Consider the following 14,255-nt stretch of genomic DNA (forward strand, 5'->3'; position numbering starts at 1 on the left):
CTAAGTCAAAGAACTCATGGCCTGAAATGCACAGTATAGTAGATCATCAACATCAGGACCTTTGGTCTAGCAAAACACTAACAAACATACATTCACATACACATTCACACACACACACACACACTTGTAGATTACCTAGAGCATATCATAGCCTATTAACTAACATCTGAAGAGCATGAGTCATTGGTGAGGATTTGGCTGCTACTGACCTGTATACTTTTATGATATGCATAAAACATCAAACTGATGTCAAACAATATGTTTGTTTTTTTTTCAAGAATTGTGTTTTTAACCCTTAGCCTAGTATTTAGCTCACACATTAACGTTAACAAGTGTTTGGGACTTCAATAAACGCAATATTGGCTCATGGTTGGCGCGCGCTGTCCCTCATCATCGCTCGAGGCGGGAGGAGGGCTGCACGCCACGCATATCTCTCGCGCCATCGAGTCCATTCCATTCCACGCGTGCATTTTCTAACCCCCTCCCCTCACTTTTGCGCGGAGCTATTGAGTGGGGTCATGACTGAAAACTCGCCAGTTCACTCAACACAATGTTTTATGGATTATCTTCCCTTGTAGTAACGAGAGATAGATGTGGAAGGAACGCGGAGCGAGACGGAGCACTGCCCGGGTTACAGCAGTAGCCTAAAAACCGGGAGACTGGGGGGTTCCATTCAACCGGGCTTTTCTAATGCCCGTCGTTTTCGTGGGGCTCGGTTCGCTTCACCTCTGTGATCATGCTTTACTTCCAGCTGGTGATCATGGCAGGGACTGTCATGTTGGCTTACTACTTTGAGTACACCGACACTTTCAACGTGCACGTCCAAGGATTTTTCTGCTATGACAATGCATACACGAAGCCCTACCTTGGACCAGAGGCGTCCAGCGCTGTTCCTCCTGCCATACTCTATGCAGTGGTCTGCGGAGTGCCGTCGCTTCTGGTGAGTTTTGGGAAATGGACAAATGTATGGATAAGTAAGGCATAAGTTAATGGACACACCGATTGTATAGAGATGAACAACACACATGTCAAACTTTAGGTTACAGCAGTTGCACAGCTATCCCTTTGGAAAGAGACACTCTAACCTCAATGAGGTTACCTGGTCAATTTTTGTTTTTGCTACGTTGGTAAAGAATCGATGGAGATTGGTTGTGCCAGCCATATATTATTGATAAGCCATTCAATATTTCCCTTGCTTTTACACGTCTGATACTGTGGAGCAGTCACTACTGCATCCCTTTGACAGTCCCCATGGATGTATTCAGGTGTTTCATAATTTTGTAATTAATAAATAGATGTCTTTCTTCAAGCTGCTGATGCCTGACAATGGCGAACTCACCATACAGCCAACTAGAACCACGAGGTATAATGTCACGTTTAACGTAGTCTTACAGGTGCTGTACTCTACTTGTATGGGGTTAGGCTTAAACAACAGCTAGATAAATGCATTGGGTTACAAGAAAACAACAATTTGTGATTATTAATGGAATTATTTTCCATTATGGGTACTTCCATTTGCCAAACCTACTTAGTTTATTTGTGCAAAACAGCCAAAACCTGTCTGTGAATTGTTATTAATACTTCTCTCTTCTCAGCTGTCAAGGTATGGTCCATTTGTCGAGATGTCGTCATCTTAAGTGGTCCTCAGAGGCTGTTAGTCTGCAGTGATGTTACAGCAAAATGCATTCATTCAAATGTATTCATTCATTGTAGTCCTGCTACCATTTTTAACTTCTGACATGGGAAATCATTAACAGTAAGAACACGCCTCAGGCTGCAACATGTTTCTCAAGGAGTCTGTGTGGGTGGGTGTATCTGTGTGCTTGTGTGTCCTCCTAGACTAAACAGCCTACACTCTTAGAAAAAAAGGTTCCAAAGGGGTTCCTCGACTGTCTCCATAGGAGAACCCTTTTGGGTTCCATGTAGAATCCTCTTTGGGAATTGTTCTATATTGAACCCAAAAGCATTCTACCTGGAACCAAAAAGGTTCTACTTGGAAACAAAAAGAGTTCTTCAAAGGGTTCTCCTATGGGGACAGCCAAATAACCATTTTAGGTTCTAGATGGCACCTTTTTTTCTAAGAGTGTAGAATAAAAATGTAGCAACAGAACTCTGAATTTATGATCGACTGAGTCAGGGCAGGCCTCGCCTCCCCCATCCCAAACTGAGTAAGTAACCGCTGCTATCCAACCTTCTCATTGCCATCCATTTCCCCAGAGTTGTTACCTTTGAGACTGGAGGTAAGATAGTGAGAGAAAAAAATCTAGCAATACCAGTTTTTATTGCAGATAGATAGGGAGCAGCTAGGAGGATCATTCAAAAATACCTTTTACTCAGCTGCTCTAAGCTGCTCTAGAGAGCTAGATTAAAAAGCCTGACTTGACACCTCAGTGTAGTATTGCAGATGTTAACTAGCTAGTGAGAGCTAGCCATGCTTGTTCAGTGACCTCACCTTTTTTTGAGACCTGAAGTACTGCCATGGTTTAGTAGGCTACCACGTGTCAGTAGCTTTGTGGGTTTTACGTATTGTTGGGAATGCAAATCCTTTTCAACCATGCGCCCAAAGGCGTATGTCTGAGGACCTTTGAGTTGAGTACAGAAATCCTTGGCTCTGTCAGTTCCTGGGCTGTACAGGGATGGATTCCATTTTATCCTTAGATGGGGTAAATATCTTACACAGTCCAACCCCCAAATCCTAGGAAGATTAGAATCAGAAACATCCACTGAAATCTCTCACCGGCTTAGCCTTGCCCTAGAGTTCGCTGGACCTCCCTTATGGCCCTATATCATGTTGAGGGGGAATTTGTGATGAGCGAGATATTGACAGACCCAGCTATCAATAAAAGAGTAGCAGCAGAAGCATCACCATCGAGACACACGCGCGCGCGTTTGCACGAACGCACACACACACACACACACACACACACACACACACACAAGACAATTCAAACACTGACTTCTCAAGCTAAATCAAAGAAGATGGCACAGTTTTCCACTGTGCTGTCTTTAAATTAAATCAAAATGTATTTGCCACATGCACAGGATACAGCAGGTGTAAACAGTACAGTGAAATGCTTACTTGCAAGCTCTTCCTCAACAATGCAGTATTCCTTGTGGAATTGACAAGAGAGCAGGAACAGACTGGCACCCAGGCTAGGATGAGCTAGCTTTATACAGTATCTATGTTGTCAAGATTAGGGATGTTGCGGTGACTCTATTACCGCCAAACCAGCGGTCACCAGTTATGACCCTTTAGTCACGGTAATTAGGCTTCTCCAAGCTCTGATGCTGGTCATTAGTAGCCTACCAAACTTTCTAACTGCCTGGTAATCAGCACTCTATTGTCCCTCTAATCACTCTGACATCAATGCAAATGTAATCGGAAATCTAATCAAACACTTCATGAGAGCCCATGAGCTCATGTTGCGCAACATTTCTATAGGCTATGCAGTTGCGTGAGAAAATAGAGTGATGGCCTTTACTAAAAACAGGAGCATCCCATCAGCTTTCTATAGGCTAGGCATATTATATGTATTTCTCAACTTTCCTAATATTAAGCAAATTGATTATATTTACAACAGGAGTTTAGCCTACCTGGCTGACATGAAAAGGAACCACGTGAAAAACGTTATCCATCCTCTATTTAAGTGCATAGATGACATGTATTTTTTCACACTGCTCTTGTTTTGAGACAGGTGCATCATAATGGTCCATTCTAAGTCAAAACAAATTTCAAACTTATTATTTTGTATATGTAAAGACAAGATTAAATCAAGAATAGTCTGATGGGTGACAATATTAGCCTATCACTTGGGAATTATATATTATCACTTGTGATTGATGCCCAGCATAAGAAACAATGCCTTTTTTGCTACTTTTTCTAATCATAGTTGCACCCCTCATGTAGCCTAGCCCATAGGCCTATATGTTTTGATACGGTTTGTATCACAACTAAAGTAGCCAAATAACTTCTTAAAATTAAGCACATTAATCCGCTTTACAATGAGTGTAGATCCTAACTGGCATACATAAGCAGTGCGTGAGTTTCAAGTTTGGAGAAGATAATTTTCACCATAAAAATGCACCTTTATAATAAAAGCATTACATGCATAATTGCATTTGCAGTCATTTTTGATAATGGTGTTTTCTGCTAATGGAACATTCGTACTGATAGCCTACTACCAGGTGTGCATTGCTGCAATTATAATGTGAAGAAATAGCCTAATAGTTGGTCAACATTTTAAGCTAAACGTTCTCATCTGTTGCGTCAGCCACATTGCGTAAAAAATCTAGCGCATCCCACAACTGTCCCAGACTATGTTTGGAATATTTATTTCTCACACAGAATAGAATAGGTAGGCTTTTGTACTATGGGGGATAGTAGATTGACATAGGCTAGTGCTTTTGCTGTTCGTTATGTCTACTCATCTTCTTGGATGACGAAAAGTAAATGTGGACAGTTCTTCCAATATCGTCAATATGTACCTTGGAATTGGATAAGGATGCGCGCAGTTGCATCCTCGACGTATCTGTCTTCACTTGTAGCCTGTGAGAAAGACCCAATCACATGACGGAGAGCCATGTGAGAGGTGATTCTGAGTGCTTAGCACTCGGAGAAGGGCACAACGGCCACTGGCCGCAAAAGGCATGGATTTTTTAGGGTGCGTTATGGCCACACAAGGGGATGCCGCTGTGAAATGTTAGGCATTATCAAGAGCTTGTCAAATTGTGAATGAGTGACTGATGTAGTGTGTACAGCCCGCATGAAAAACAAAGCAGAGCTCCTTCCTTTCAATAATTTTTTTTCAAATCATCATTAGAGTCGCATAATGCAGTCTTTCAATGTATTACAAATCAAAACACATAGACCAACATTTGTAGTAGGGATGCACGATATATCGGTAAGCATGTCGGAATCGGAAGATATTAGCTAAAAATGCCAACATCGGTATCGGCCCGATGTCTAATTTAACGCCGATGTGCAAAACCGATGTCAAGCTGAAGTACATACCTATATAACGTAGGTAGATGATTAATGACGCCAGGAAAAATATAGCGCTACACGTACAACACAGCTGTGGGGATCGAGCAGTCAACAAGTCGAGCTGTCATTTGAAAGAGTAAGAACGTTTCAGCGAGACAACTAAAAGGCAAAATCCATTAACGCCAAGATAATGGAATGTATTGCCCTTGACAATCAACCGTTCTCTGTCGTGGATGATGTTGGCTTTCGCCGACTGGTCGAGCACCTTGAGCCCTGGTACACACTACCAAGTAGGCACTATTTTTCAGATGTTGCCCTACTGGAGTTACACAGTATTGTTGAAATGCACATCCATGAGCTACTTGCTATGGGCGTCACTGCTATTAGCTTCACGACTGACATATGGACCTGTGATGTCAGCCCCATGAGCATACTGAGTCTGACAACACAGTGGGTCGATTTTGCACTGAGGAAAGCTGTATTGCACGCTTAAGAATGTGCTGGTTCTCATACCGCTGCTGCCATTTCAATGGCATTTGAGAACATGTTTGAAACCTGGAGACATGAACACACTTCTAGCTCCATTTCGAACAACTGACTCGAGAAATAATCTCATCAACTGCATCTGCAGCAGACGTGATACCCTCTGTCATGGCATTGAAACACCTGCTCAACAAAACTGTCGACACAGACCATGGGGTTAACTTAAAAGTACTCTACTAGACGCTGTGAACAAGCGATTCGGTGGCATTCTCTCTGAGCCTCTTTACTGTGTCACCACCATGCTTGATGCTAGGAACTAGACCCGCTACTTCGATGCAGACAAGAAACAGGGTTTATGTGAAATGTTACAGACACAGCTGGACAAGATGGAAATGGACACAGTGACCATGCGCACCGAGGAAGAGAGGCCACGGACAGACAGAGCTGAAACTTCACTGCTTGACATGTATGATGGAATCCTGGTTGAGAATGAAACGACTGAACAAATGAACAATGAAACAGCACAGCAAGTAAGTGACAGAAATAGGTTTTGATTATGTTTTACTGGTAATAGGGACATACGTAAATGTCAACAAAATAACTAAACTAATGACTAATTATTGACTAATGTCAATAATAAAACAACTAAAGTTACATTATTAACTCTAAATTAAGCATATAGGAATACCTATTTCTTTATTAACTGCTCAACACAGAATAGCCGTATGTGCGCACTCCCTCATTGTTTGGAGAAAATATTATATTCAGCTTTGTTCAATTCTATTCTTCATACTATAAAATAATGCCACGGAATTCTAAGCAAATCTTGTCCGCTAAAGATTTGCTAAATGAACTAGTGTAGGCCACAGCCATTTGGCATAGCCAGGTCAGGACCTAACATGAGGACAACTCAGAGTATGCTATTCTGTTCTTCTGAAATAGACAACATTCTCTTCATATCATGCTTCTTTAGACCTGTCTAAAATAAATCATGGATTTATTGTAAAGGTGTAGGCTATATGACATGGATTTATTAGACTTTTTAAAATGTAGATGTTCCAAAGGTCTGTATCAGTGGCGTGTTGGAAGCCAGGAGATGCTAAATGTGTTTATGTTAATTAATGGTCAATTACCCTGAGACTGACAGTTATTTGCTTGACAATCACCGGCTGATGAAATTTCGTGACCGCCACAGCCCTAGTCAAGACTTCTATTTTTGACAACACATGTTAGTAATGTGTACATTACTAATTTGATGCAGGAAAATTACTGCACTGGGCTGTATCAGGGTCACCCAGAGTGTTTCTTGGTAGTCTTAAACAAATCTACTTTGAAATGGAAGTATACACCTCACATACATGTTATGGGCTTAAACAAAAGAAAACACCTGTACCATGTCAGATATACAGTTGAAATGTATTACATTTTGAGTTTGCAACCCAATATTACACTTAATATACATCACAGAAGACTGAAATAGAACAAAAGCGTTATACTTTTTAAAAAAAAGTAATGTTTAGTAATGATGAAATTTTGAAAAATATTAATAACATTCTACCCATGAGGACCACTAGTGGGCGATTTGGTCATTTGAATGCAGGAAAGGTCTACGATCCTACATATATATAGCCTCAAAACATGGTTAAAACTATAATTTTGATACAATGGATGGTCAGTCCTTGCATCCATAGCTCGGTAAATGAATTTGAGAGGGGTTACATTTCTCCAGCCCCATCACTCAGCTTTATACCGAAACAGGAACGGGGAGAACACTTTGGTATTGTTTCAGCTGATGATCGCCACTTTTAGGTTAATTAATATCAGAAAAGGTCAGCTCATAAACAGTTATGTTTATGTTATGTATGAAAACTGTATACATTTTCTGTAGCTGTGTGTTACTATGTTTAGTAGCATCAAGCATCCTGACAGGTACCGCTCCCCAACTACCCAACTCCACAACCAAGGTATTAGTTGAATCCACTTGACTAGTAACCGAAAGGTTGCAAGATCGAATCCCCGAGCTGACAAGGTAAAAATCTGTCATTCTGCCCCTTCACAAGGCAGTTAACCCACTGTTCCTAGGCCGTCATTGAAAATAAGAATTTGTTCTGAAACTGACTTGCCTAGTTACATAAAGGTAAAAAAATAAATACAAATTGTAGTAGTGATAGGACCAGGAACAACACAGGGCCCTCCTAACCATTGTAATGATCATTATTGATCAGTGATTTGACATCCTTATCCATTATACACAATATGAAATAGTCAATACCTGCAATTTCATTATTGTCCTGAGCTATGTTTCCATCCAATTGGTGACAGATTTTCATGCAAATATTCAAAAATCTGCATAAAAACATTTCCCCACTTCACTGCAGAGATGTTTCCATCACATTGACTTGTTGTGGATAAAAATACAAAAGTTAAATTGGTTTCCGTCGCATTTTCCACTCTACCGATGATTTTGTGACAAACTGTTGCGTTAAATAGCAAATGTGCCCACACTGGTCTTGGTACGTGTGCTCTGCCAACAGCTTGCAGACACAGTGAGGATAGGCTAACCTACATGATGAGATTATTATAGACAAGAGCAAGATTATTTTTATTTGTCAAATGGCAGCCAAGCATCAATCATCATGTCACCAGAATAAGACTCTTGATATTTATTGGAAAGGAGCATCAAGCTCATCACTGTGCACATTCACCACCCTGTGAAGTTCATCATAATTTATTTAATATGTAGCCTAATAAACTGCATACTTTCCCCAAGTCGTAGTGGGAAGACCACACAACATGTGACTGCAACTTTACTACAATATAATGGTTATTATATCAGTATTTGCGCATAAAGGCATTTCCACTGCCATTTCTCGCATTATTCATTTTACAGACACAAAAACATTCCACCTTGTCCAGCGTATTTTGTTTTGTCAAAATTTGGAAACTTAACCGATTAAGGCCTGTCGTGACATTTTTTTATCCAACATGTACATAAACTCGCATAAAAATGTTGGATGGAAACTTTGTTTTCATACCATGACATACATTGCATTAATGTTCATGGGAAAGGACACATTAGCTCTATACATTGTGCACTGCTATTGACATTGCCTTAACCAGGAACTCATTCTCTCTCCATGTCCATTAGAGTAAGTCTACATTGATTTTAAACTGCCCATATAAAACACATGAACACGTCCATGCATTCACACACACACGTGTAGACACAATCATTTGGACACACTTTTTACTCCCCTTGGTTGTTGGACAACAACGCCCTTTTTTCTTCTGATGGATGATTTCATTAAAACCGGAACTATGTGACCTGCCATTAGTAGTACAGTCACCACACGTTTAACGAACTCGCTTTTCCCTTCAGCTTTACTTATGTCTTTTAAAGCACTTCTGGCCCCTGCGATTGGATGTCAGGATGCTTAATGATAACACTGTTTGAGATCTAGGCCACTTATTAATCCATAGTGCTGTTTTGTGAGATGTTCCACTCAACGCCGGGCTTTAAAAGAGATCATGAATAATTTCATTCCAGGAGGTAGACTCGGTGTGATTTTCACACGTGAGTTTAGGGGGAGTTCTCACTCTCTAATCTCAAAACTGTTAAAGAGTGAGTTTGGTTCATTGGTAGTCACATAACTTATTTTATTAAGTGGATATGTTTATTTGTGATTCGTGGAATAGATCAGCTATCTTTCTCCATAATTCTCCAAGGCATTAGATATTTATTTATTAATATAGTCATTCATTTTTTCATAAAAAAAAAAATCTTAGCAGTTGTATGCAGATTTGTCTTTCAGGCTTTCATGTCACTGTTCTGCTGCTTTGTTCAGTTCTTCAATGTCTTCATTAAGTTATACAGCAGTTTAGGATATTCCAAAATGTAAAGTTGTCCAGTATCATGTATCATGTATCAGTATCATGCTAGCACATAATTTTTGCCTAGCTCTGATTGTCCAGTCCAGCTCCCATTGACCACTAGCCGCACAGTTTGAGTAACCTCTAACTAATAATCACCTCATTTCAATTTCACTTGACGCTTTAAATGAGCAGTGTAAACTGCAAAGTTTAAAGTCAACTATGACGTACACGCAGAACCCTGCTGATCCCTTTTCATTTGGATGAGATGGATGATGAGATTAAAGTTTCACCCAATCAAATGTGTATTTGTGACCGACCGACTCGATTCGGTCTTATGTAGCAAAATTTGAAATGTTTTTTTAAAAATTGGATAAAAGTAAAGACTCAGAGCTACGAAATGGTATATCCTACACTACAGTTGAGGAACAATGGGAAAGTTATTCTGCTTTGAAACTTGTAACCCCGCTTGAATGTTTTGGTACACCTACTGGAGAGCTCTTCTTTGTCTAAACCCATTCAGCATCATTCACAGCCTCTTAAGCCTTAGCCCCACCCATCTCTTTATGGATTCACATGCGAGGAGGCCATGTGGTAAACACACTATCAAATAAGTTTATTGTCACACGCACAGGATACAGGTGTATTTATTGTTGTTGTTTTCTGATTCGAATAATATTACTGAATCATACACATAAGGTTTGCTAGCTAACTAACAGTACACTTTAACTTGCAATAAAAACAGCTTTTTGACCAAATTAGAAACTTATATTTGAAAATGTAGCTAGACTCTTACCCGTATACATGGATGAACGCTTCACAATTTAACTCCATTTTGTTTGCAGCTATATCTTGTTTGGCCAGCGTTGTGTCAAGTCACTCCGGTTCACACTGACACTTGTGCAGAAAGTAGCCCATCACTTTTTTCAACTGATTTGTTGATAGCACCTGCTAAATACAGGGCATCAATGTTGTTGAGAAAAGTAGCAAAACTTTTGTAGTTCTTGATGGCTAACGTTATATCTTTCAAAAACAGTGCTTTACAAAGGACTGTCAACACATACTGAACAGCTCACGTTATAGACAGAAGCATGCTACATGGCAGACCAATCCAAACTCATCTCCCAGCATGTCCAGCCCATTCCGTGGCTAAATCAACTAATTTAACAATTGTATGCTTATTGATCATGAAAGCATATGTCCCCTAAGCGGGATTTGGTTAAGAGCCCCCCCCCCCCCCCCTCCCAGAAAAACAACAACAACATTTTAGTGGCTCCCCTCTTCACGATGGAGAGAAACATTTAAGTTTTAAAGTACATTTCCTGCAATTCTACACATTTTGGGGTGTAGAGAATGTGTTACTGTTTTAAAACAAGTTTTCATGCCATGTGGTGGAGAGAAATCTTTGCAGTTTAAAGCAATTCTACACATTATGTCATGATTTATGTCATGTTAATATAATATCTGAGTGAGAGTGACTAACAAAATCAATGGCGGGCCCTGGAGGTCTGGGCCCCTGGGCACGTGCCCTGCGTGCTCTGTCGTTATTTGGCCAAGAATAAAATAATTGCCCACTGTAGTCCTTGTAAAGCGGCCAGAGGAACAGTCCCACTCATCAGGGTTATACTGTTTGACATTTATGGGCCAAAGATGACATGATTGCTATTATTAGTGAGCAGTGAGTAAGGCTCAGGCTCGATCTTGTTCACAGTACAGGACCAGGGAATAGGGGATGGGTTTGCAGTGAGACGTGAATACACTGCACAGGGTTTAGGCCCCTGTGCTCTGCGAAGGGAAAGGGGGGAGCATATTAGAGTTTAATTAATGACTATTAATAACTTCCTTTATGAACAGTCGTTTATATGTTTTTATTGAAAAGACAGGTGACTTGTCATGAAGCAGATTGGCCAACACTTGTCTTATTTACAGTAGGTTTCTAAAGCCTAAATAATGAGTGCTCTACAACATTAAAAGAAAAGTGGGAATAGATGAAATTGATGGTTTGTTCATGGAAAGCAAGTCTAAGGCTACTCTGGGCACATCATGTCCAAAGGCTTGATTCAAGTAGGCTGATTCAATGGTTTCCTTCATATCATTTTTTTATCAGCTGATATTAGTCGTCACCGTGTTTTGAACGGCTTCTCAATGGATTGGGGGCTTGGGACTATTTGATAGAGATTTCTTTTTCACATTCTTTGTCTTTGTCTTTGTCTGTCTATCTGTCTGTCTGTCTGTCTGTCTGTCTCACTCTCACTCTCTGAGCCAGTCAGGTGTTTGTTTGTAATTAGCACAACAGGAAGTGAGCTGGTGAGTCCACAGTGTTCTATATCTATCAGTGAGTGTCTGTTTTGCGGCGCACATGAGGTGATGAAGTTACACCTGTATGCAATTCACTACTAAATGTTTGCCATCAGATATCTTATGACTTTTTGCCAGAAGTCAAAGAGCTCTGGATGAGTTATGTACAGTTGCCATTTTTTCCCTGTGCTTCCTACTAGAGTATTTTTCCTCCTCTGTTCTTCTCACCTCTGCTCCGTGTATACATGCTGCTCTTCCTTCAGAAAACATGAAAACATGCATCACAACTTTGTTCATTTGCACAATTTATTTAGTTTACTTTTATTGTAAATGTCCACACTCACTGAAAATGACATTCAGTTGCTACTAGAAATACTTGTATAACTTTATGAGCTGGATTTGCCTCTCTTTGCAATTCGGTTTCGCTCGTTAGCATTTATGTGATTTCACTATTAGTTTGTGCAAATTTGATTAGCATTCTGGTTATAGAGGCCCAATGGGCTTTACTTGTATTTTTAGCGCCCTCTTGTGTGCTATGCCGGTAATACGGTAATACCGTAAATCCCGGGATGAGAAAAGGATGGTATGACGATATGAAAATCTGGATACCGCCCAATCCTAGAAACAACGTTGATTCAACCAGTGGGTCTTTCTTGTTCTCTCTCCCACTTTCTCTCACTGGAATGTGAGGTCCAGCTGCAAAGAGTGCCAGTAGTAGAGAGAGAGAGAGAGAGAGAGATGGTCCCACTGATTTCTCATTGTAACGTCAGCTGCACTAATGCCTACTGTGCTGTACTTTGAAGACACCCTGGTTTGAGTGGATAGCTGTGTCACATGTTGTGGTCGAGTTCACAAGTTCGAACAGTCCCTCCATGTGCTTTTTCACATGGTGACAAGAACAGAGACATGGGCGATAATGGAGCAGAAATCTGTTCGCACAAGGTCACACTGTCACAAGGAGAAACAGGGTGGCTAGAGAGAAGAATGCACAAAAAGAATACAGGTTTGTTGGTGCTCCACAGCAGGCCTACCTATGAGAAGGGCCTAATGTTATGTTATGCATTGGGCTGAAGTGCTAATGGGTTAAAAGATATATCTGATCCATATTTGATCAAAGAGATAATGTTGCATTTATTAATAAGTAGATGTATTGATGATGACAGATCAGAAGGGAAGAGTAAAGGTAGCTGAAGCAACTTCTTTGAAGAAGACAGAAATGCTCAAACAGTTTTATGCACAATTGATTTCATGAACTTGCCAAACCTTTGACATTTAACTATGGAAAAGTTCTAGAACAAGACTATATAATTGAAAGTGACAAAGTTAGGATGGCACACTCAAAATCATCAGACAGAAAATAAATAATGAAAAGTGATCTGGCTTCATTCCAGATGGAAACAAAGGAAGTTATTACTGGATTTCTGTCTGTTTTTTTGTGTGCTTCAGAACTGTGCCATTATGACTTGTAAAATGAATGTTAACAACTTACAAAGTCCTGAACATCTAAGTATTTAGAAGGCATAGTTGGCATACTTTTCTGGTGTGATTTCGTCATGATTCTGTTTTTGATTGTTCCATGCTCAATAGATCTGGTAAGGATAGTGTCTAGAGTCTAGGGACACTAGGGAGAGAGAACAGAACCCATTTTTGACTAAGAGATGTGCTGTTACAGAAGGTTATGAACATGTCTGCTCTCTCTGCTGCATTATGAATGGTCAAACTGGTCTAGACTGCAGCTTTACTGTTCCACACTCTTAAAGCTGATGGCTTAAGTCACAAACCTATCATGATTGCCAACCACCCGTGTCACACACAATGGTTTAACGTTCTACCACCACAAAATGTTTAGTTGCCTGTTTCAGGAAATGATTGCACACATCAACTAGGCATCTGCACAGTTCATTGTGTCTTTTCCTGAAAGCGCTTATCAGTGTTTCAACCCATTGACCTCTGGCGATTGAGCTAAACGGGCCAATCAAGGCCAACAGCTGTAGTGGAACACTGGCATTACAGCTGAACTGAATCAGAACCCAAATCAACTCCATTGTTCATTGGTGCAGTATTCTTCCGCCTTAGGTTTATATACTGGACTCTATTCTTGGTTGCAGCGAGACAACAAGAATAGGTCTTAATTTGTGCCTTCAAGGGAATATTTGGTTCAAGTGGTACAAAGGCATCGCTATATCAAAGAAATGTCCCGAAAATCAGCTGCATTTGTTAGCATAACGGACCATGATTTGAATGAATGGCATTTTCTGCAAAAAAAGGTCACAATATTCAGATCCTGTTATCAGTGATTAGAGTCTATCTCTCTCTCTCCCTGTATGTTAGATCACAGCCATAGAGTCGTTGTTGTTTCTGCTCCAGTATGTGTCAGAGGACCTGGACAATCGGGAGAAGATCATTGTCATGGGAGACTGCTGTTACCTCAACCCTCTGGTGCGCAGGACCTTCCGCTTCCTGGGTACGTATTTTGGCAGTAACCTACCTCCATACCATTTGCCGAATGCTTACTGTCCCCATGTAAAATGGCTGCCCTAACTCATGATGTGGTAGCAAGGACCTTGGGTGCAATATAATTTCAAAGGTCTGCAATTCAAATTAAACAACGATTGTTGGT

General features: G+C 40.4%; 1 protein-coding gene across 1 annotated transcript in view; it reads left to right on the plus strand.

Annotated features, from left to right (window-relative positions):
- Positions 1 to 489: 489 nt before the first annotated feature.
- Positions 490 to 14,255, plus strand: part of LOC139375983 (phospholipid phosphatase related 5a) — a 42,662-nt gene continuing 28,896 nt past the window's right edge. Inside the window, exons 1-2 of the mRNA XM_071117988.1 lie at positions 490 to 940; positions 13,967 to 14,099. Coding sequence (XP_070974089.1) covers positions 737 to 940; positions 13,967 to 14,099 — 337 coding nt within the window. The 5' untranslated portion in view covers positions 490 to 736. The remainder of the gene's footprint in view (positions 941 to 13,966; positions 14,100 to 14,255) is intronic.

This window comes from Oncorhynchus clarkii, chromosome 20, assembly GCF_045791955.1.
Source record: "Oncorhynchus clarkii lewisi isolate Uvic-CL-2024 chromosome 20, UVic_Ocla_1.0, whole genome shotgun sequence".
Classification (NCBI taxonomy): Eukaryota; Metazoa; Chordata; class Actinopteri; order Salmoniformes; family Salmonidae; genus Oncorhynchus; species Oncorhynchus clarkii.